We start from the raw sequence: 20,454 nt of genomic DNA on the forward strand, positions 1-20,454 counted from the left end.
CAAATGCTCCAGCTTCTTTTTATAACTTTCAGGGAGATGATTGCAAGCTGGCTTAAATGAAACCTTTTTCTTTTTGTTAACTGTTGTCGTGATATCTTTAAGCAGCGTGTTCAAAATTATTCTTCTAATTTTACTTGTCATATTCTACAGTTTATCAGCCAGAACCTTAACCAAGCTGTGTGTCAAGCTTTCTGCACTGTATAGTGTGTGTGTGTGTGTATCACTTTATCTTTATTTTCAGTGAAATCATTGAGAGCTGCTTACAGAATAAAATCAGAAGAACAATAAAACAATTTCAGTAATAAAAGTAGAATATAGTAGAGAAAGGCAGTATATAAATAACAGGGACGTGCAATGCGGGGGTGGCAGGTGAGGCGGAACTGCCCATGGGAAAGCACCACAGCTGCCCCATCTGCTTACACTGAGGAGGCTCTTCTTACACCCACTTTCTTGGGTGTAAGGAGAGCCTCCTTGGGTGTAAGCAGGCAGGGCAGCTGTGGTGCTTTCCCATGGACTATGATGGGGCAGTTCTGCTGCCCACCTCACCGCATGCCCCTCATAAATAAGCAAACAATGATAGTTAATAATAATAATAATAATAATAATAATAATAATAATAATAATAATAATAATAATCTTTATTTGTATCCCGCCCTTCTCCCTGAAAGTGACCCAGGGCGGCTTACAACATGTAAAAACAATTTTCAAAAACATGATTTAACACAGATAAAAACATATTAAAAACACATTAACAGAGGCCATAAAAACAGTAGTCAGAAAAAGAGCATAAAACAACAAATCATAGAGGAATCCAGCCTGTCAAAAAGAAACTACAAGATGTATAAAAGTGTTAAAAAGGCCATGGAATCAGAAGGCTTGTTTAAAGAGCAGGGTCTTCAGGCCTCGCCAAAAAAACTCAAGAGAGGGAGCCATTCTCAAGTCAAGGGGAACGGAGTTCCACAACGTTGGTGCCACTACTGAGAAGGCCCTATTTCTTGCCGCCGCCCCACATACCTCCCTAGGCGGCGGCACTTGTAAAAAGGCCTTCTCTGATGACCTAAGAGGACGGGCCGGATTGTACGGGAGTAGGCGGTCTCTAAGATATCCTGGCCCAGAGCAGTATAGGGCTTTAAAGGTCAAAACCAGCACCTTGAATTGGGCCTGGAAACGAATGGGCAGCCAATGTAGTCCCCGGAGAAGCGGACTGACAGAGTCAAACCGCCTAGCTCCAGTGACCACACGGGCCGCCGCATTCTGCACTAATTGCAGTTTCCGAACCGTCTTCAGGGGCAGCCCCACATAAAGCGCGTTACAATAATCTAACCTCGATGTCACCATAGCATGGATCACCGTGGCCAGGTCTGCACGATCCAAGTACGGACGCAGCTGGCGCACCAGCCGAAGCTGAACGAAGGGCCCCCCCTAGCCACAGCCGCCACCTGGGAATCCAGGAGCAGCTGCGAGTCCAGGTGGACCCCCAAGCTGTAGACCTGCTCCTTCAGGGGGAGTGCAGCCCCATTCAGAGCAAGCCGATAATCCAGCACCTGCATCGAGGATTTCCAAACCAGGAGAGCCTCTGTCTTATCCGGATTTAATTTCAGCTTGTTAGCCCCCATCCAGATCCTCACTGCTTCCAGACAGCGCTCCAGGCTGTTAATAGTTTCTATCTGATTAAAAGCCTGGGAAAATAAAAAGTCTCTTGCCTACCCATGAAAAGACAACAAGATAGGTGATTGGATAAGTGAAGCATGTAGCAGCCTGTTAATTTCCCCCTCCCCCTCCTGTGAGGGGCAGACACACATCCATCTCTAGATATATACAGTATTAAGATTTTTCACCAGTCTTTGGTGTCTTGAGTACCAGTTTGAAAGCTAAATCTACGAGGTTTTACTAGTTTGGCTAGTCTGTTGCTGCCAGTGTTGCTCATGTCTGATCTAGACTGAGAACTCCTACACAGTGGCTTGTCTTTGTCTAGTTACACTTTGAGTGGCCATAAGGAGTTATATTTTGACTGTGTTCACAACTGGGCTGAAGTTGGCCATAGACCCATCTAGTCCAGCTTCCTGTATCCCACAGCGGCCCACCAACTGCCCCAGGGAGCACACCAGATAACCTCATCCTGGTGCCCTCCCTTGCATCTGGCATTCTGACATAGCCCATTTCTAAAATCAGGAGGTTGCGCATACGCATCATGGCTTGTAACTCGTAATGGATTTTTCCTCCAGAAACTTGTCCAATCCCCTTTTAAAGGCGTCCAGGCCAGATGCCATCACCACATCCTGCAGCAAGGAGTTCCACAGAAAAAAATATTTCCTTTTGTCTGTCCTAACTCTCCCAACACTCAATTTTAGTGGATGTCCCCTGATTCTGGTATTATGTGAGAGTGTAAAGAGCATCTCTCTATCCACTCTGTCCATCCCCTGCATAATTTTGTATTTCTCAATCATGTCCCCCCTCAGGCGCCTCTTTTCTAGGCTGAAGAGGCCCAAACGTTGTAGCCTTTCCTCGTAAGGAAGATGCCCCAGCCCAGTAATCATCTTAGTCGCTCTCTTTTGCACCTTTTCCATTTCTACTATGTCTTTTTTGTGATGCGGCGACCAGAACTGGACACAATACCCCAGGTGTGGCCTTACCATCGATTTGTACAATGGCATTATATTAGCTGTTTTGTTCTCAATACCTTTTCTAATGATCCCAAGCATAGAATTGGCCTTCTTTACTGCCGCCGCACATTAGGTCGACACTTTCATTGACTTGTCCACCACCACCCCAAAATCTCTCTCCTGATCTGTCACAGACAGCTCAGAACCCATCAGCCTATATCTAAAGTTTTGATTTTTTGCCCCAGTGTGCATGACCTTACACTTACTGACATTTAAGCACATCTGCCATTTTGCTGCCCATTTTGCCAGTCTGGAGAGATCTTTCTGGAGCTCCTCACAATCACTTCTGGTCTTCACCACTTGGAAAAGTTTGGTGTCGTCTGCAAACTTAGCCACTTCACTGCTCACCCCTGTCTCCAGGTCATTTATGAAGAGGTTGAAGAGCACCGGTGAGGAGTAGAAGTAAACTCAAGATAAACTGGAGCCCCAAGATAAACTGAAGTCTATGAGTTGTCTTTAAAGAAAGTTTGTCATTACCAAGCACATTTGACATGAATGAGACAAGCTAGTCATGACTAACTTAAGTCTTATTAATTTCAGTGGGACTTACAACTCATTTGCTTGGATACAGCTCTGTTACCTTTTAGTTTGACTATAAAAATTCTTTTTAAGTTTCATTTGCCTTGTAACATCAAAATCATGTTGATAAATAAGTTTATTTTTGCCCCTCCATGGAATTTTTACTCCCTACTAAGTACAAATTGTCAGTATTAATCAGGGGAATAATTCAGATTTATGCTTGTCATAGGTAATAATAGCATGTCATGAGTAATATTTTGCCTATTTGAATGGATGCATTGAAAAATTCATGGCACAAACAAAATCTGGATAAACAAGCCAACAGTAGGCATTTTCTGGCTTTCAGAGGACTCTCTGAAACAGCTTCTCAGTCTGAAACAAAAAGTATCTGCAATTGGGGGGGCGGGGAGTACGTCTTTTAAAAAAGATTAATTAGATTAGCATATTCTTTAAAATATATGATAAATTAGTGCCCTCTACTGTTCCAACTCTTTCTTCAACAGTTAAATAGTATTGAATAGTTTTCTTTTTTAAAAATGACAGGTAATAGTTTGTTTCAGGAAATTGAACTGTTAAAATTAGGGTTTGGGTCCATTTCAGGTTCATCAGTGTGGTTTGCACACTGTTGCTTGCGGCATATTTATTTATTTTGTTTAACTATTTATACTCCTGGACTTCCTTTTCAATCCATGAAGGCCACTAAGGTGGTTGAGGACAAAGCAGTAAAATGCAGTACAATAAAAGCGCAGTGTGAAAACTGTTTTCTATATGTTTTATTGCACTGTTGTTCAGTTGTCAGCCACTCGGAGTTTCCAATAATAAAGAAAATTGGGTGAAAATCTTTTTAAAATGCATGCTGGGAGTGAGTGGAAGACTTGCCTCTGCTAAATGCTTCAGTGAATTTAGGCCTATTTGAATGCTACCACAGACTGCAAAATCAATTGTATTTTCATCAACAGTATTCTTAAAAGTTAACTTTTGCTAAAGTGCATTATGTGCTTTTGCTTAGCTTTCGGCAGACAGAGCAATGGTGCCCTCTGACTCTGGCCCAAGCCAAACATGCAGAAACCCACATGGCCATGGGCATTTTCCACAGAAAAAGCACACTTTAGGAAGCTATACTCATGTGAGTGTCTTTATACCGAGAATGTCATGCCAGAGAATATCTGCTTAGGATTGGGGGGAAGGAAAAAGGGGAAGCCAACAGAGCTTTGATTCTGTTTTCGCTTGGGGAAGGGGAGGGCTACTGTCTGTTTATATTGCCCAATGAATGCCTATGTAGAAGTTTGATTGAGCTTACAAAGGGCCAAATAAAATTGTTTTAGGATCTGGATGCAGCATATCCCAGGTGGTTGTTTACTCTGTGTGCTTATCAAGAGCCCCTTTTCCTTATGCTTATTCCTCCAGGTCACTCCACATGGCTTATAAACTCTTTATTGCTGTTAACTTTTGTACCTTCATAACTAAGAATGATGGTATTTTTCCCTGTTGTTTTTCTCCTTCTGTTTTCAATGTGTTTTTCACAGGCACATGAATCATTGCAGGCCATGGGAAGCAGTGCTGACAGCTGTGATAGTGAGACCACAGTCACATCTTACAGCGAGGAACTCAGGACACCACGAGCAGAGCAGTCTTATTTCAACGAGCTTGATGAGGACAACTTTCTCCGCTCGGAAATGGCAAGTCAGGAGGGGGAGATGGTTTCTGAGGTGAAGACAAGAACAGGCCAGAATATGCTGGACTGCAAAGCTGGGCAGACTGAAGGTGCAGAGGGTAAAGAGTTTGGACAAGGAGACTTTGTTAGAACCAGCGTGGCGGTTTCTGCACAGCAGGGAGAGTTTGAAGTGTTGGAGGAAGACAGCGAAGAGAGCGATTTAGATAAAAGCAGCGAGTACGAGTTTCCTCAGTACAAAACTCACCACATTCTTAAATCTGCATCGTCTATAGAAAGCAGCAGTTCATCCCCTTCCTCTGTAGAGCGAGTCACTGTTGCTTTGCAGAGGGCCCAGAAGAGGATCAGTGGTTCACCAGATTCCAGATCTGGACGCACTCTGCTCAAGTCGAAAGACCTTCTCTTCAAGCAGAGGCATCGAATTGCTGATCTGGGTTTCCCCCTGAGGCGCTCCCAGTCGCTCCCAACCACGCTACTCAGCCCAGTGAGAATTGTCTCCTCTGTGAATGTCCAGCTAGGCCCAGGAAAGCAGACATTATGCAGTCCTCCCTCTTTTACTTACAAATATGACACACCTGAAGAGGATGGGAAAGAGGGTAAGGAAGAAGAGAAATCTGTCACTGAGGTCCATGACAGTCCTCCCAGGTGTAAGTCCACACTTTTCATTGCACCTTCTGTTAGAAAAGAGACTTTCCAGCCTTCAGTCAACAAGGTGGTGGATGAACCATGTCGGAGCAGGATACAGAGTTGCCCTTTGCACCTCCCACCACACTTGTCTCAGTCGTCATGTTCTCTGCACTCACTTCATTCTGATTACTTAGACAGGCCTTTATGTGCACACATGAGAACATTTAGCACCCAAAGCATTCCAAGCACCCCTGGGTCTTCCTGCAGCGGTTTGCCATCTCCGTTTGGCTGTCCTTATTCACTGAGGAGCTTTGGACACCCCCAGCAATCTCATTCCACGAGTTCACCTTCCACTGTAGAAATGCAGCTGAGAAGAGTCTTGCACGATATCAGGAGCTCTTTGCAAAATCTTTCGCAGGTAAGTGAGAACCGCGTTCGTTGCTGTAGAGATGTATATCCGTGAGTAGCAGGTGTTCTGAGCATGCGAAGAAGAAAGATGGGGTAACATTCAAGTCTTGGGTTCCTTATTTATTTAAATGGGATAACCCAAATATGAAAGCCATTTAGCAGCATCTCCACATTTCATTCATTTATTCTGATGACAAGGAAGCAGCTTGCCCCAAACCATTCAGTGGGTTCATTGCTATGTTGGGATTTGAATCTCCATCTCTGAATTGCATGTCCTGCTCACTGGGTCACCTGGCCTTTCACACAAATGAAAATGAGGCAGTTAAATATGAAAAATTACAAATCTGCAAGTATAAATTTGATTTCTTCTATATAGGATCTATATATCTTCTATATACCTTCTTCTATATATGTAAACATTTTAAAAGTTCTGAGTTTTTGGTTGAATTTTTGACTTTGCAGTATAAAATAGATGCATACCACTGTATTGGTATATAAGGTAGGCTGTTGGTTTTCCAGGTTTATTTAAGCATGTTGCATTCCAGAGAGAGCCCTCAACAGAGAGTTCAATAATGACAGGCAAAAATCCCAGAAAGAGAACTTACCCACTACTAAGAAATACCCCATACAATGCAGAGCCATAGTGAAGGGCTGAGCAAATCCTGTGCAACATATTAGGGTTCTGATCCTTACATGTGAAAACCAAGTTGCATCAAAATACAACAAGTAGTATGGAAACCTAGAGAAAGAAATGCATTGCGAGATTTGAATTCCATACAAATGTCTACATCTAAAACTGGTGAGTGAAGAGAAAGATGGGGTGGGGAGCTTCAGAATTGGGGCTTTATTTTTAATGGTTAAAACCTGCTTAGTTAACACCTTTTCCTAAACAAGTTAAAGACCCAATCCTATGCAACTGCAATGCAGCCCCGAGGTAAGGAAACAAATGTTCCATTACCTTGAGGAGTCCTCTGTGACTGCCTCCCACCGCAGGATGCAGTGCATACCCCATTGGCAGGGCTGCATCAGTCCTGGAAAGTTGGATCAGATTAGGTCCTAATCTCACTAAGGACCTCTCCCTTGACCCACAAAATCCCTTTCACAGCCTCCTTCCTAAACCCATACTGGAATTTTTTTCCCCACTTCTAGTTAATAGTCCTGTTGTATTCCAGTATGTTTTCCAAATGCAAATACCTTATTTAATAATGTTCATAATTATGTTTCTAAGACATTACCTGTTATATGGATCTTGACTCCTGCATAGGGGTTAAGTTTGTTTTGTGCTTGCTAAAATCTATTTTACTGATGTTGCTTCTTTTCTTCCCCCTTTTCTAGAATGCTGTGATGAGAGGTCACGAAATTACTACAGCCTCTTACAGTACTCAGAGATCATCCATTCTACCTCTTTATGAAGTAAATGGCAGTTTTTCTTCATCCATATTTTATTTGTAAACAACCTACTTGTGTCCTGAAATGTACAGAAATGTCTGCTGACTCAACTAAGAATGGCATCTCTTCTTCTCTTGAAAAGGAAGGCAAGAGGAGGAGAGAAGCTAGCAGAATCCAAAAGGGAAAAATCCAAAAGAGAACTAAAATAAATTGAGGAAAAAGAACATTGTGTAGAAAAAGTACAAGCAGACTGATGGGAAATACCTGAACTTGACTGAAAAGCACAAAGAAAAGTTTTCACCAAATGGATGCAGTACCCATTAATGCCCAGCAGCTGAAGCTGGGATGCTACTCTAAATTCTCAGCCAACCCCCATCCCCCCCCCCCATAGAAAGTTTGCATGCTGGCTGGACCACTTAGCAGTCAATGTGAGAAAGCCTGTGATCGAAATCTAGCTAGAAACAGTCCCTATCTCAAGTAACTTACTTTGCTAATGGAATCATTGCACTCACAGGTGAGCAAGGAGCGCTCCTCTCAGAGTTCCCAATGAATGCATCACTCGGGCAAAGAGAACAACTTCTCTTCCTGTAGGCTGGGAAACATAACTTTGCTGTAATGTCATCAAGTTACCTAACTGGAGGAGTGGAGCCCAAGTGGTCGCTCCATCCCACTTCCCTTGACCTAGATGCACAGGTTCGGCTGCCCAATTGCGAAGCATATGCGGAGAAAAGCCATTCCAGACAGGAAGAGAAATCGGATCCAGAAACAGCACATGTTTGGGGAATAATGGAGTTTCCAGACAAAAGCTGCTTGCAGAAGGGTGCCTCAGTAGCTTTTTAGGCTACTGAACCTCACAGGAGCTTCTGGGGGAGTAAACAGTGTCCAAAAATAGGCCAAAAAATGGGATGGGGTGACAGGGCATTCATCACAAGGCGTAACTAATTTTTCCTTTGTCTCTGCATGTCTAGAATACCTTCCAAGATCTTCAAGTTGTGAGAAGGAACCTAAATATCTTTAGAACACAAATGATGGATTTAGAATTGGCCATGTTGCGCCAGCAGACAACCGTTTACCAGCACATGACTGAGGAAGAGAGGTAAAAACAACAACTTGCTGCAGATTTTAAATGTAGGCCAGAGAGTGCTCGTTTGCAGTTATTAGGGGTGTTTTGAAAATGGTGTTGTTTGTTTTACTCAGAAATAAGCCCACTGTTTTCAGTAAGACTTGGGTTGTGATCCTGTCTTGCTCACTGGAAACAAACACCTCCAGCAGTTATATCTGTGCCTGCACCGAGTTCCCTACAATGTCACTAAAACCTTAAATTAATCCTACATTTTCTTTTCCTTCTCCCCTTTGCCCAAACAAGTTGTCAAGTCCTGCTCCTTCTCTTCCGCCCAGCTAGAACTGGCACACTCTGACCTGTCTCTACCACTAAAACACTTTTCTTTCTGATCACGACTCACCTAGACCTCTGCAACTTTCTCCATGTTGGCTTTCCATCCTGCTCTCTCCCCTCTTCGCTCAGTTCAGGATTCTTCTGTCAAGATCTGCTTTTCGTCACTTTGCTGTGATCACACCTCTCTTGGTAAGTTCCTTTTAATTTTTGTCCCATTAACATCAAATTTCTGCTCCTGAGGCCCTTCTGCATATCCAGTAGAATCATTCTACTTGCACTTTCCCAGTCATATGAGTGGCGCTACTATGTTGTGGGGTTGCTTCCTGCAGATATTTATTTACATTTTTATCTTGTCCTAATTCCAAAGAGTTCAAGATAATGTACACAGTTCTTCCCCTCCTGTTTTATCCCAACAAGCCTGTGGGATAGATTAAGCTAAAATTGGTCCAATGTCATCTAGTGAGCTTCATGCACTAGTCCAGCTATTTTTAACCAATGTGCTACAAATGGTCTGCAAGTGTGCCATGGGAGTTAGTGGAAGAGTCCTTTATTAGTAGGGCTGTTGGGGGATGTGAGCCCCCTACCAGCAGAACAGTATGCCTTGCCAATTGTCAAAAAATTGATGGTGTACCTTGACTATTTAGCGTTTTGACTGTGTACCATGAAATGTTACAACACTGAAAAATGTTGAAAATTGCTGCCCAGTCCAACACTCTGACTAGTCAGTTACTTGCTTAAGATCCACTGTGCTAACTCTTGCATGTAGAAGTCCCAAGTTGAGACCTTAGCATCTCCAGGTAGGGCTGGGAAAGACCCACTGGCGTCGCTAGGAGGGTGCGGGCTGCACCGGGTGACGCACCATGGGGGGGTGATGCGCTAACATTGCGGCTTTAGGAGATACCGCATCATGCCATACACCCTTGGATGTGGAATGGCCAGCGGAACGCAATGCAAAAAACAGAATCGAATACCTCCTTTCGTTCAAAAGTTGTGGCCGAAAAACTGGAAGGAAAAAATGCATGGAGCCCTATGGAAAGTGAAAGTGAGCCGTATCGCGCAATTACTCATGAGTAGGCGAACTTACCATAGTCCGTCGGAAAGGGCAGGCTGAGAGGAATCCAACAACACCAGAATGGTCCCGGTCCAATGAATGCAGCCTCCAAAAAACACCCAAGAAGGTCCCATCCCTCCCAGCCGTGAGTCTGAGTCTGAGCCCAAACGAAGCCATGTGGCTGCGTTTACTCGCAAGTAGTTCAGTCGGAAGGGGCAGCTGAGAGGACTCCAAGGAGGTCAGAATGGTCCTGATCCAATGAATGCAGCCCCCAAAAACACAAAAGGGAGAAGGAGGTCCCTGCCTCCCTCCCAGCTGCAGTCTATTGAGCCCTATGGAAAGCCAAGCAGCCTCACGTCGTGTTTCCTCGCAAGTAGGCAGACGTGCCTTGGCTGCTGGTCAGGCCAGGCAAAGAGGAATGTGAGAACACCAGAAGGGTCCCGATCCAATGGAGCTGGAGATGCTCTAGAAGGCAGCCTCCCCCCCCCCCCTAAAAAGGACAAAAAAGAGACTTGAGCTGGTAAGGGAAAAGTTCTATTTTGCACTTGCAAAGCCAGGAGGGTCTTTATCTCAATGTGCCTGAAATAGAAGAACATTAAACTGGGCACTGGGGAGGCTTGGAAATCTCACTGATTCTTTTTGGGGGGGTTGTTATTGCAGGTAGGCTACAGAGTAAGCTCCATTGACCACTATGAGACTTACTTCTGAGTAGACATGCATAGGATTTGGGCTCACAGGCTGCAATCCTACCCACGCTTCGCTGAGAGTAAGCCCCATTGACCACAATGTGACTTACTTCAGAGTAAATTCACTTGGTGGAACAGGACTGGCTCCCCCTTATTTAATTATTTCTTTTATTTTAATTTAATTATGTATAATTATTTTAATTTGCTTGATGATGTCACTTCTGGCCATGACATCACTTCCAATGGGTCCTGGAGAGACTGTCATTCTAAAAAGTGGGTCCCCTTGCTAAAAGTTTGAGAACTGGTGCAATAAGTTGCTAGTAAGTTGATACGTTTGTGTCAACTCTACAGGTTTGTGTGTGAGACTCTACAAGTTTTCAAAATCACGAAAATCAGAGTTTGGAGGAATAACACCATCATGTTATATATCATTCAATGCGTGATTTCATGCAGAATGCAATGAGACAAACCACATTGAAATACCTGTGTTCTAACAAAAGGTACAGCCAAAAAACCAGTGGGGGCAGGGCGATGGTACATCACCACGCCCACCACCTGGGGCGTTGCCCTGCCCACTGCATGGGGTGACGCGCAGGCTTCCCACACCAGGTGACACGAATCCTAGTGACGCCACTGGAAAGACCCTCGGGTTAAACCATGGGGAACTATTGCCAGTCAGTGTAAATCATTGATCAGTTGGACCAAGGCTGCTTCATATGCACATTGTATAATGGAAGCCCTTCAAGCAATCTAGTTCCATTGAAATCTTACCACTGCACTGACAAAGAAATGGGATTCCAATAGAACTAGGTTGCTTGAAGGGATCCAATACACAATGAACCTATGCAAGTGCCTTCTATAGTGTCAGACTATTTGCCATGAAGGAAAATTTGTGATGAGGGAAAATTATTGTTGGAATGTATCCCAAACCATTCCCATTGCTATGCTGATTCAAGTTTCTTGCATTTTCCCCTTCACACATGCTCAGTGTTTCTATCATACAGTTCTCTGTATTATATCCAAACCTATACAGTTGTCCTGCTTTATCCACGGGGGTTACATAAGAACATATGAAGAGCCCCGCTGGATCAAACCAAACGCCCATCTAGTCCAGCTTCCTGTATCTCACAGTGGCTCACCAAATGCTTCAGGGAGCACACAAGTCAACAGACACAACCTGCATACTGATGCCCTCCCCTTCATCTGGCAATCGGAGGCAGCCTACCTCTGAAATCAGGAGCTTGCACATACCTACTATGACTTGTAACCCGTAATGAACTTTTCCTCCAGAAATTTGTCCAATCCCTTCTTAAAGGCATGTAGGCAAGATGCCATCACTACTTCCTGTGGCAAAGAGTTCCACAGACTAATTACACACTGGGTAAAGAAATATTTTCTTTTGTCTGTCCTAACTCTCCTAACACTCAACTTTAGTGGATACCCCCTGGTTCAGGTGTTCTCTCTAAGAGCGTCTCTCTATCCACTCTATCCATCTCCTGCATAATTTTGTATGTTGCAGTCATGCCCCCCCTCAGGTGCCTCTTTCTTGGCTGAAGAGGCCCAAACGCTGTAGCCTTTCCTCATAGGGAAGGTGCCCCAGCCCAGTAATAATTTTGGTTGCACCCTTTCGCACCTTTTCCATCTCCACTATATCCTTTTTGAGATGTGGCGACCAGAACTGGATGCAATACTCCAGGTGTGGCCTTACCATCGATTTGTACAACGACATTACAGTATTAGCTGTCTTATTCTCAATGCCTTTCCTAATTTTCCCAAGCATGGAATTAGCCCTCTTCACTGCCACCACACATTGGGTCGACACTTTCATCGACCTGTCCACCACCACCCCAAGATCTCTCTCCTGATCTGTCTCAGACAGCTCAGAACCCATTAGCCTATATGTAAAGTTTTGATTCTTTGCCCCAATGTGCATGACTTTACACTTACTTACATTGAAATGCATCTGCCATTTTGCTTTTATAACATTAAGGGCACAATCCAGAGCACTGCTTCATCTGGCCCCTTGCGCTGACTGAAGAGTGTCACAAAAGCACTTTCATGCCAGTCTCAGAATAAATAGGCCAGCACACTGACATGCGCTGGCCTCCCCATGCTGATGTGAACCCAGTAAGGTTGCCCCAGCTGAGCTTGGCCAGCAAGGGGGTCTGGGTATGGTGTGGGGAGGGCGGGGAGAACATAAGAACAGCCCCACTGGATCAGGCCAAGGCCCATCTAGTCCAGCTTCTTGTATCTCACAGCGGCCCACCAAATGCCCCAGGGAGCACACCAGACAAGAAAAGACCTGCATCCTGGTGCCCTCCCTTGCATCTGGCATTCTGACATAGCCCATTTCTAAAATCAGGAGGTTGTGCATACACATCATGGCTTGTAACCCATAATGGATTTTTCCTCCAGAAACTCATCCAATCCCCTTTTAAAGGCATCCAGGCCAGATGCCGTCACCACATCCTGTGGCAAGGAGTTCCACAGACCAACCACACGCTGAGTAAAGAAATATTTTCTTTTGTCTGTCCTAACTTTCCCAACACTCGACTTTAGTGGATGTCCCCTGGTTCTGGTGTTATGTTAGAAGGAAAAGAGCGTATCTCTCTTTATCCACTATGTTTTTATGGGTTCAGTTTCTGGAACCCCTACAGATGATGAAATTGGTGGATCAGGGCACCTGTAACCCTCCCGTCGTCTCCAGTGGGTTAATGTTGGGGCAATCCCATGGGCTCAGGACCTACGGATAATTGAGGGCCCACTGTATAGCATTTAATTTGCAGATTTTCTTAAACATATCCCAGTTAAGCACTGGAAGTTGAGAGTACATGGCTCCTTTATTATGACAGCATCTCTGGCTTCCATTCCACTTGTGGACCCAAATCAAAGAGCTGGGCTGACAGCCATTTTCCCCTATGAGACTGCCCAAGTATTACATTCTGCTGAAGAGATTTCCTCTGTGCCCCATCAACTTCTGACATACATTTGGTGGGGATGTGGGAGAAGGCTGTGGCATTCTTCCTTGGGAAATGCAACTCGATTGCTCTCCAGCCTTCTGCCCTCATACAAATACCTTTTTTATTTTGGCAGGCATTTGATTTGTAGGCAGTGGGATTGTATTCTGTCTGTTGATGCTGCTAGTTTGTGTCGATTATGATTTGATCAGTATATTTTTATTGTGATTGTATTTTGGGATGCTGGATATTTGGGGGCTGTACATTTTCAGTTATCTTCTTACCTGCTTTTTGCATTCAAAGAATAGGATGGAGTAAAGACCCATAAACATTCATGTTCTTGTTCTGAAGAGATTGGTTTCTTGACTAATTAGGTAACTGGGTTTAATTAAGTAAAGCTGCAATCCTCTCCACACTTTCCTAGGAGTAAGTCCTATTGAACCAAAGAGGACTTACTTCAGAGTAGACATGCATAGGATTGTGCTGTAACTGGACTAAAGGGCCCCGTATAATAATAATAATAATAATAATAATAATAATAATAATAATAATAATACAGGTATTTATATACAGCCTTTCTTGGTCTTTATTCAAGACTTTATTCAAGGTGGTTTACATAGGCAGGCTTTTATTTAAATCCCTTATTAAATAGGGATTTTTACAATTTCAAAGAAGGTTCTTTCTTTCAAGAACCACTACATTCAGGTGTTTCATTCCGATCTGGCTTCACATTCTGGCCTCCATCCTCCCACACTCAGAGCAGATGGAATGAGCTATTTCAGCTTGTCAGCTGCTTCAAGGTCGCATGGTGCCGGTGGCCTCGAACTGGCGACCTTGTGGATGTTATCTTCAGGCAAATGGAGGCTCTACCCTCTAGACCAGACCTCCTGCCCTCCACCTTTTAAGTGGTAGTTCTCATATGTTTGGGGATGGGTGGAGATAGCAACTGTCCAGAGTCAACCCTAGCCTAGCATCTCTCATAGTGGCTGCTTGCTGGTGCTTCTTCTGCACTGTTGAGATCATGGGCCTAATATAATATGCTTGTCAATACTCATTTTGTATGCTAGAAAAAATGTGAGAAAAAGGAAAAGGTAAACTTAGGATAAACAGTCCTAATCTTGTGTTGCACCAGTGCTAGGTTTTACAAATGTGCCGTGTGAGTAGGGAGTGCTGGCAAGGAAGGCCTGCGCCAGCCTGTTGGCTCTGGGTCTGTTGTCTCTGAAGCTGCTGATTACAGCACCAAGCAGTACAGGGGTGGGGGAGGGTAGAACAGAGGTGGGGAAGAGATGCTTTGAGGCAAGATAGGGTGGGGTCCATGGAGGTGGCCTCCGCCATATCCTATTTCTCCTCCTGGGCCTGGAAGCCTTACAAGGGAGTTTGATCTACAAGGGGCTTCTCAGACTTGTGCCAGCAATTTTGTTGGTGCAGATCAAGACCACCCCATTGGGCAAGCTGGGACTCAACACAGGATAAGGGAACCAACTGTTCTCTTATCCAAGGAGACCGCCAGCCTGATCAAACCCAGCACGATATGGCCCTGCTGCACCAGCGCCGAATAGGATTGGGCTACCCATTTAATGCTAAAACGACAAACTATTTTATAAGAATATGTTTAACTGTAAAATCCCATACTGGCACTTCACTGGTTTATCTACACATTACATATTCTGTGAAGAGATAGGCGTTCAGCCTTTACAACAAGGTCCTGTTGATTCCTCTGGAATAATCATAATACTAAGAACGCTTGCAGTAGATGCACATATTTGGGTACGCACACTTTATAGTGTTAAATTTATGATGCGATCATGTACGCATATACTGCATATGGCATGCACAGAAGCAGCTGCTTGATGCAGTCAATCAATTAATTGGACCAAGTGCTATTTACTGTTTAATTGCTGTGTAAACCCTTTGGTTGAAAAATGTTGTATAAATATTCATAAGAATTTCAGCTCCGATGCGTGTGCTTTACTGAACGTGACATTAACCCCTCTCTCCTCCGTTGTCTCCTTGTTTAGATACGAAGCGGATCAGCTGCAGACTCTGAGAAAATCTGTTCGCATGGAACTTCAGGAGTTAGAAATGCAGTTAGAAGAACGTCTCCTGGCTCTTGAGGAGCAGCTTCGGGCAATGCACGTCTCTTCCCCTTTCAGATCACAAACGCTCATGGTGGGTGCTGCTTTTTTTGCCCAGTTGTCACAAGTGTTTGTGTATCTCGGAAATACGTATTGACGTTTCTTTTCCCCCAATAAGACTCTGAAAACAAAGCATTGAATATCTGCTGCTGCACAAGAAATAGCAGAAAGCAGATGTTGCCCTAAGAATGATGCAGGCAGTGGTGATCCTTGTCCCTGTGCTGCCTAGAACCAGAACTGCAGAATGCTGCCCCCCCACCAGGAGCTTCAGAGGGCTGGAGGATGCCACATGCAAACTCCTCTGGTCCTCCGAAGGCCTTGGATGTCACTCCCAGTTTACAACGAAAAGGCCTTTAAAGGCCCTCCAGGGGGCCTTTTACCAGCATTCTCAGCAAAAACCAGAAGTGGTGTTCAAGGCCCTTAGAAGGCTTCCAAAGGGGGCTAGGAAGATGGTGGCAGTGCCCCCCTGGCGGTGAGGAAGGTGACAGTGGGGGTGAGGAAGGCACCGCCACCCCCCAGGCATGGCACCTGAGGCATTTGATCTCCTTCCCCTCCTTAGGTACGCCACTGGATGCAGGGACTTTTCAATCAGACAGCAACTTCAGAGTTGCCTTTATGTACAAAGGAAGTAGGAACATTGGCTATATCAGAGCTGCCCTGCTTAAATTACAGAGGCAAAGGTTGGTGTACCCTTAGTGAAATTCACAAGTCCTGTGCCCACATGCCTCCATTTTTAGATATCAAAAGTTCTCTGATAGCTTTCCAAAGTAGTAGCTAAAGCTAAATTACAGCTGGTCCCTTTGACCCCCTGTAATCTGAGCATGGTTTGGAGATATGTTTCTCACTCCAGCTTTGTTATGCCACCAGTTCTGAGTAGCCACTTCAGGAATTTTTTTTTCATGTGGTTCCATGTTCCAAAGGCTTGCATTTGTTCAGAATGTTGCCATGGAGGTCAGGCAATTTAAACTGATTTGACAGCTTCTCAGATGGACTGTGCTCTGAATTTCTGCTCTTGTTTTGTTGTTTTCAGGGCATGTATGGAAGCAGAAGTACTGATAATTTGTCGTGCCCTTCTCCACTGAATGTGATAGAGCCGGTAAGCAGCCCAAATTGCCGAGGCGAGCATGTGCAAGGTTACTCTTCATTAGAGTTGGATAGCCTTGCAGGCTTGAGTGGGGCATATGAACAATTTAGGAAGGCAAGTATCAGAGGGTTAAGAGCAAGAGCAACTGAGCAGTAGTAGCCAGAGGACAGAGAAGTGAACCCCATCTCCTGATGGTTCTACACTCTCATACGAACTACGTCTTTTAATATTGCCCTTTATCCGGCTCTGCCTATACATTTGCTACCGTACCTGTAGTGATAACTTCTTGCTTGACCCTCTGCTCTGCGGCTGCCATCATAGTTATGGCTAGGAGGGGCATGAAAGAATGTGCAGGTGCACAAGTGCTCATTCTGCATTTCTTTATAACCCAATAATTTTTGAAAGGTATAACATCCCAGAAGTAGTGAACCCTTTAGGACCTATGTTTCTATTCTATATAAGTACCATGTACACAAATGGTGCTATATAAATAATTATATATGTAGCTCTATTGACTGTATCTCCATTTGGCTGGTGGTTATGTGGTAGCAGGGCACACTAGGCAGGCAGTGACAAAGTCTGACTGATGCCTTTTTGGCATAATAAGGCACCACCACCATTGCTGGCAGCTTGAATTCTTTTCCTCTCCTGAAGCTGGAGGCTTGAAACCAAAGTAACATTTCCATGAAAGTTTGAAGTGGAGGGCTAGCTCTCAAATCAGGCCATGGTAATCTGGGGGTATCCTCTGCCACAATGAGCACAAAACGTGCATGCCAAATCTGCAACACCATTTTGTATTCCTGTGATTATGTGTCCTTTTGGGGGGGGGCATTTAACTCAAGAGTATGAATGAAATGGTTAACTGTCCACCCACCCCCTGTCCACCCCCTTCAATTCCCAGGTCTCTGAACTGATTCGTGAGCAGTCATTTCTCAAGTTGGAGTTGGGATTAGGCCTGGGCGAACTTGGAATGGAGGCTTCTCCCGCAGAGGGCTCAGAATCTGCATTTGATCACGGAAACTCAGATTCTTCCTCAGTGTGCTCAAGCCACACCAGTAGGAAAGCTGGGGCACATTCAGCTGAGATGACTGGGAAGTCCAAGCCCCAAAGCAAAAAAATATACCGTGCGTGTGTTGCCTTGATGCCTTCTCCTCCAGCAAGAGCAGGAACTGGGCGTCCACCTGATGCCCCTGAGGAGTGTGTCACATCCAAATCAGAGGTGGAACAGAAACTTGAAAAGGCTGCTCTTGGAGCTCCTGTTGAGGAAATTCACAGAAGTGTGGAGAATGATGAACTGCAGCAAGTCATCCGAGAGGTGAGAACAGCCCAGTTAGAAACGGCCTCTTGGGGCGATTTTGCTTTTTTAGATAAACTTTCTGTTGGCAAAAACTTTAAATTATTTCCCCTAATCTGCGTTAAGGAGAAGAGGAGTTAATAATATAGTGCCATCAATAACACGTATATAGTGCATCAATAATGCCATAACACTTAATTATGGAGTGAAAAAACAGGCCCTGCCCTACGGCGCTTACAGTCTAGGCGCTACACAGGGGAAAGAAGAGGGTTGGAGGCAGGATAACAGGAAGAGAGTTTAAGGTTGATAAGAGTGGAGTAAGCAGTACAAATGAATCTCGGAAGAAATGTACAAATGAACGTCTGTAAAAAGATCCAGAGAAAAGAGTGTATTGATTGGTCAGTAACTATCCTTGCATAGCAAAAGACACTATTATGTACAGCAAGGCTATTGCTGGTCAATCCTTAATGAAGTCTGGATAGAAGAGGGTGATTATACAGGCTGTTGTTGAAGCAGATCAGACCTTCATTGGGGAGGGTTGTGGAAAAATGTGGTGACTGAGAGGGGGCAGTGGGGCAATATTTAATGAAAATACTAACAGCTGAAAAATACCTATTTTGTGAACAATCCTCATTTATGAGATGTTTTATGTGGCACTTTAGTCTGAGCATAGCATAGCATGGAAGGATCTTTCTAGAAAGATGGTATCAGCATGACTCTTTTATACGGTTTCTCACTTTTCTTACCACGTGGCATAAACGACCAGTACAAAATGATAATCAAGTACTGCATTGTCTTTATGTACCAGGGAAGGAGGCTGGTCTGGTATATTTGCCAAGAAATACATTGTCCTTCTGTCAGTTCCCTGAAATGCCCATGTAACTTGGAGGAGGGAATTTCTTGCCATGAAATGGATATCTGAGGAGGAATAGGTTAGAGTTGATAGGTTTAAATTTCTGACCATTCCTGAAAATCTAGCAATAATCTTTTATGGATTCCTTTTTGACATGTCTCTTACATAACATCTTGCAAGCAGAATTTGACCAAATTGCTTCTTTTGTTTGTATTGCCGGATGATAGTGATTCTTAGTGCCCATGGATCTGTAATTTAATATATATCTTTGCATTTCATAAATACCTGAAGTATTAGTCTTGCATTGTTTGCTTCCAACAGAGAATGAATCCATTGCAGAGAAATCCATTAGTATGCATTCTTGATATTTCTTCACAAATGCTAGTCTTGTGGCATATTGAATAATTCCCCTCCTTCTGTATACTTGAATTATCTTGTTTGTAATGAAGCATAAAAAGTATACAGTGTTTCAGAGTGTGCCTGAGTAGACAGTAATATATTTGAGCTTTTGACCTGTAACTATTTACTGGAGGGAAAAATAACCCACTATTTCTTTCAGATAAATGAGTACACTCCCACAGAAGAGAATTGCAAAAATGTCATGATACTTAACTCTGTTCTCTCTCGGTTTGAAGAACATACAGTCCAGCCTTTGTTAAAATCTTTCAGTGCATCTTGGCTGATAGAAAACTATGAAAAAAAAGAATGATGATGAGGTCCTTTGCTTGAATAAATTGACCTTTTGATTTTATTTAGAAATTAAACACATTGTTCTAGGATTATGTGGTTTCAATAGCTTGCATGATATTTGTGGACTGTTTCCATGTTACTTTTCTAAGAGACTGGTACTCTCTTTGCAAATCATGCTAGTCATATCCCAGGAGCAAAATTAACATGAGAATCTTAAGGCACACCTAATTTCCATGAAGCATCTCCAGAAACAGGTGGCTATTTGCATGCCTGCAATTTACCTGTATGGCAGGTACATACGAAATAGATATCTGAGAAGTGATACTGAGGTGTGTTTTTTTTACATTGCTTTAGGAGTACAGTATAATCATCCATAAGATGTTCCCAAAAAAATAGACCAATCGCGAGATTAGTGGTGTTCTTTCTTACACACTGCCTTCCAGATGAGAAATCACTCCCTCAGTAAATACGATATTATAGAGCTGCTCCCTTTGTGAAAATGTATAAGACTTCCTCCTTGCAGTGAGCAAACTTGGATGTGGAAGGCTTGCAGCATCCTGCCAAGGTCATGCAGGAAGTCTGGCTGTAGCGAAGCCAGGAATAGAACACAAGTTGCCTGTTTCTAATCTTACTCCTTCTCACGAAGATGAATCCTTCCTCCTGTGTGCTCATCCATTAGCTGCCTTTTGAAAGAAACTGATTAAGGTTTCCCAGATTAGCACAGCATTTATTTTTATCGAATGTATGTGGAACCTGGTATTTTTGCCACATTCTAGCAGTTGCCTCTGAAGAAGTATCCAGTTGGCAAACTATGCGGAGCTGTGTCAGGTCTGTGTGTGGTGCTTCAACTTCACTAGCAACAAGGGGGAGAAGCCAAGCCATGAGTGTAGTTGGCAATATAGGGCACTGCTAAACCAGAAGCCTAAATGGCTCACAACGGTGAAAAATTAGGAGTGGTAGTTTCTGACAGTAGGTTGTATGCATGGCTGTCTGTCTCCCTTCTGTAAAGGCAGCTAGCCTTTTAAGGCAT

At 43.9% G+C, this 20,454-nt stretch overlaps 1 protein-coding gene across 4 annotated transcripts in view; it reads left to right on the forward strand.

The window, feature by feature from the left end:
- ITPRID2 (ITPR interacting domain containing 2) overlaps nucleotides 1-20,454 on the forward strand; it is a 72,303-nt gene that overhangs the window by 47,117 nt on the left and 4,732 nt on the right. For 2 of the 4 annotated variants that reach the window (XM_066615833.1, XM_066616705.1), the window contains exons 12-18: nucleotides 4,192-4,308; nucleotides 4,709-5,899; nucleotides 7,225-7,302; nucleotides 8,247-8,374; nucleotides 15,387-15,537; nucleotides 16,534-16,599; nucleotides 17,489-17,902. In XM_066615833.1, coding sequence (XP_066471930.1) covers nucleotides 4,192-4,308; nucleotides 4,709-5,899; nucleotides 7,225-7,302; nucleotides 8,247-8,374; nucleotides 15,387-15,537; nucleotides 16,534-16,599; nucleotides 17,489-17,902 — 2,145 coding nt within the window. Of the gene's footprint in view, nucleotides 1-4,191; nucleotides 4,309-4,708; nucleotides 5,900-7,224; nucleotides 7,303-8,246; nucleotides 8,375-8,745; nucleotides 8,864-15,386; nucleotides 15,538-16,533; nucleotides 16,600-17,488; nucleotides 17,903-20,454 lie in introns of those variants that run through there. The other 2 variants (XR_010793955.1, XM_066617516.1) reach the window with 2 other exon arrangements.

The sequence above is a fragment of the Tiliqua scincoides genome, chromosome 1, assembly GCF_035046505.1.
Source record: "Tiliqua scincoides isolate rTilSci1 chromosome 1, rTilSci1.hap2, whole genome shotgun sequence".
In the NCBI taxonomy this organism is placed as follows: Eukaryota; Metazoa; Chordata; class Lepidosauria; order Squamata; family Scincidae; genus Tiliqua; species Tiliqua scincoides.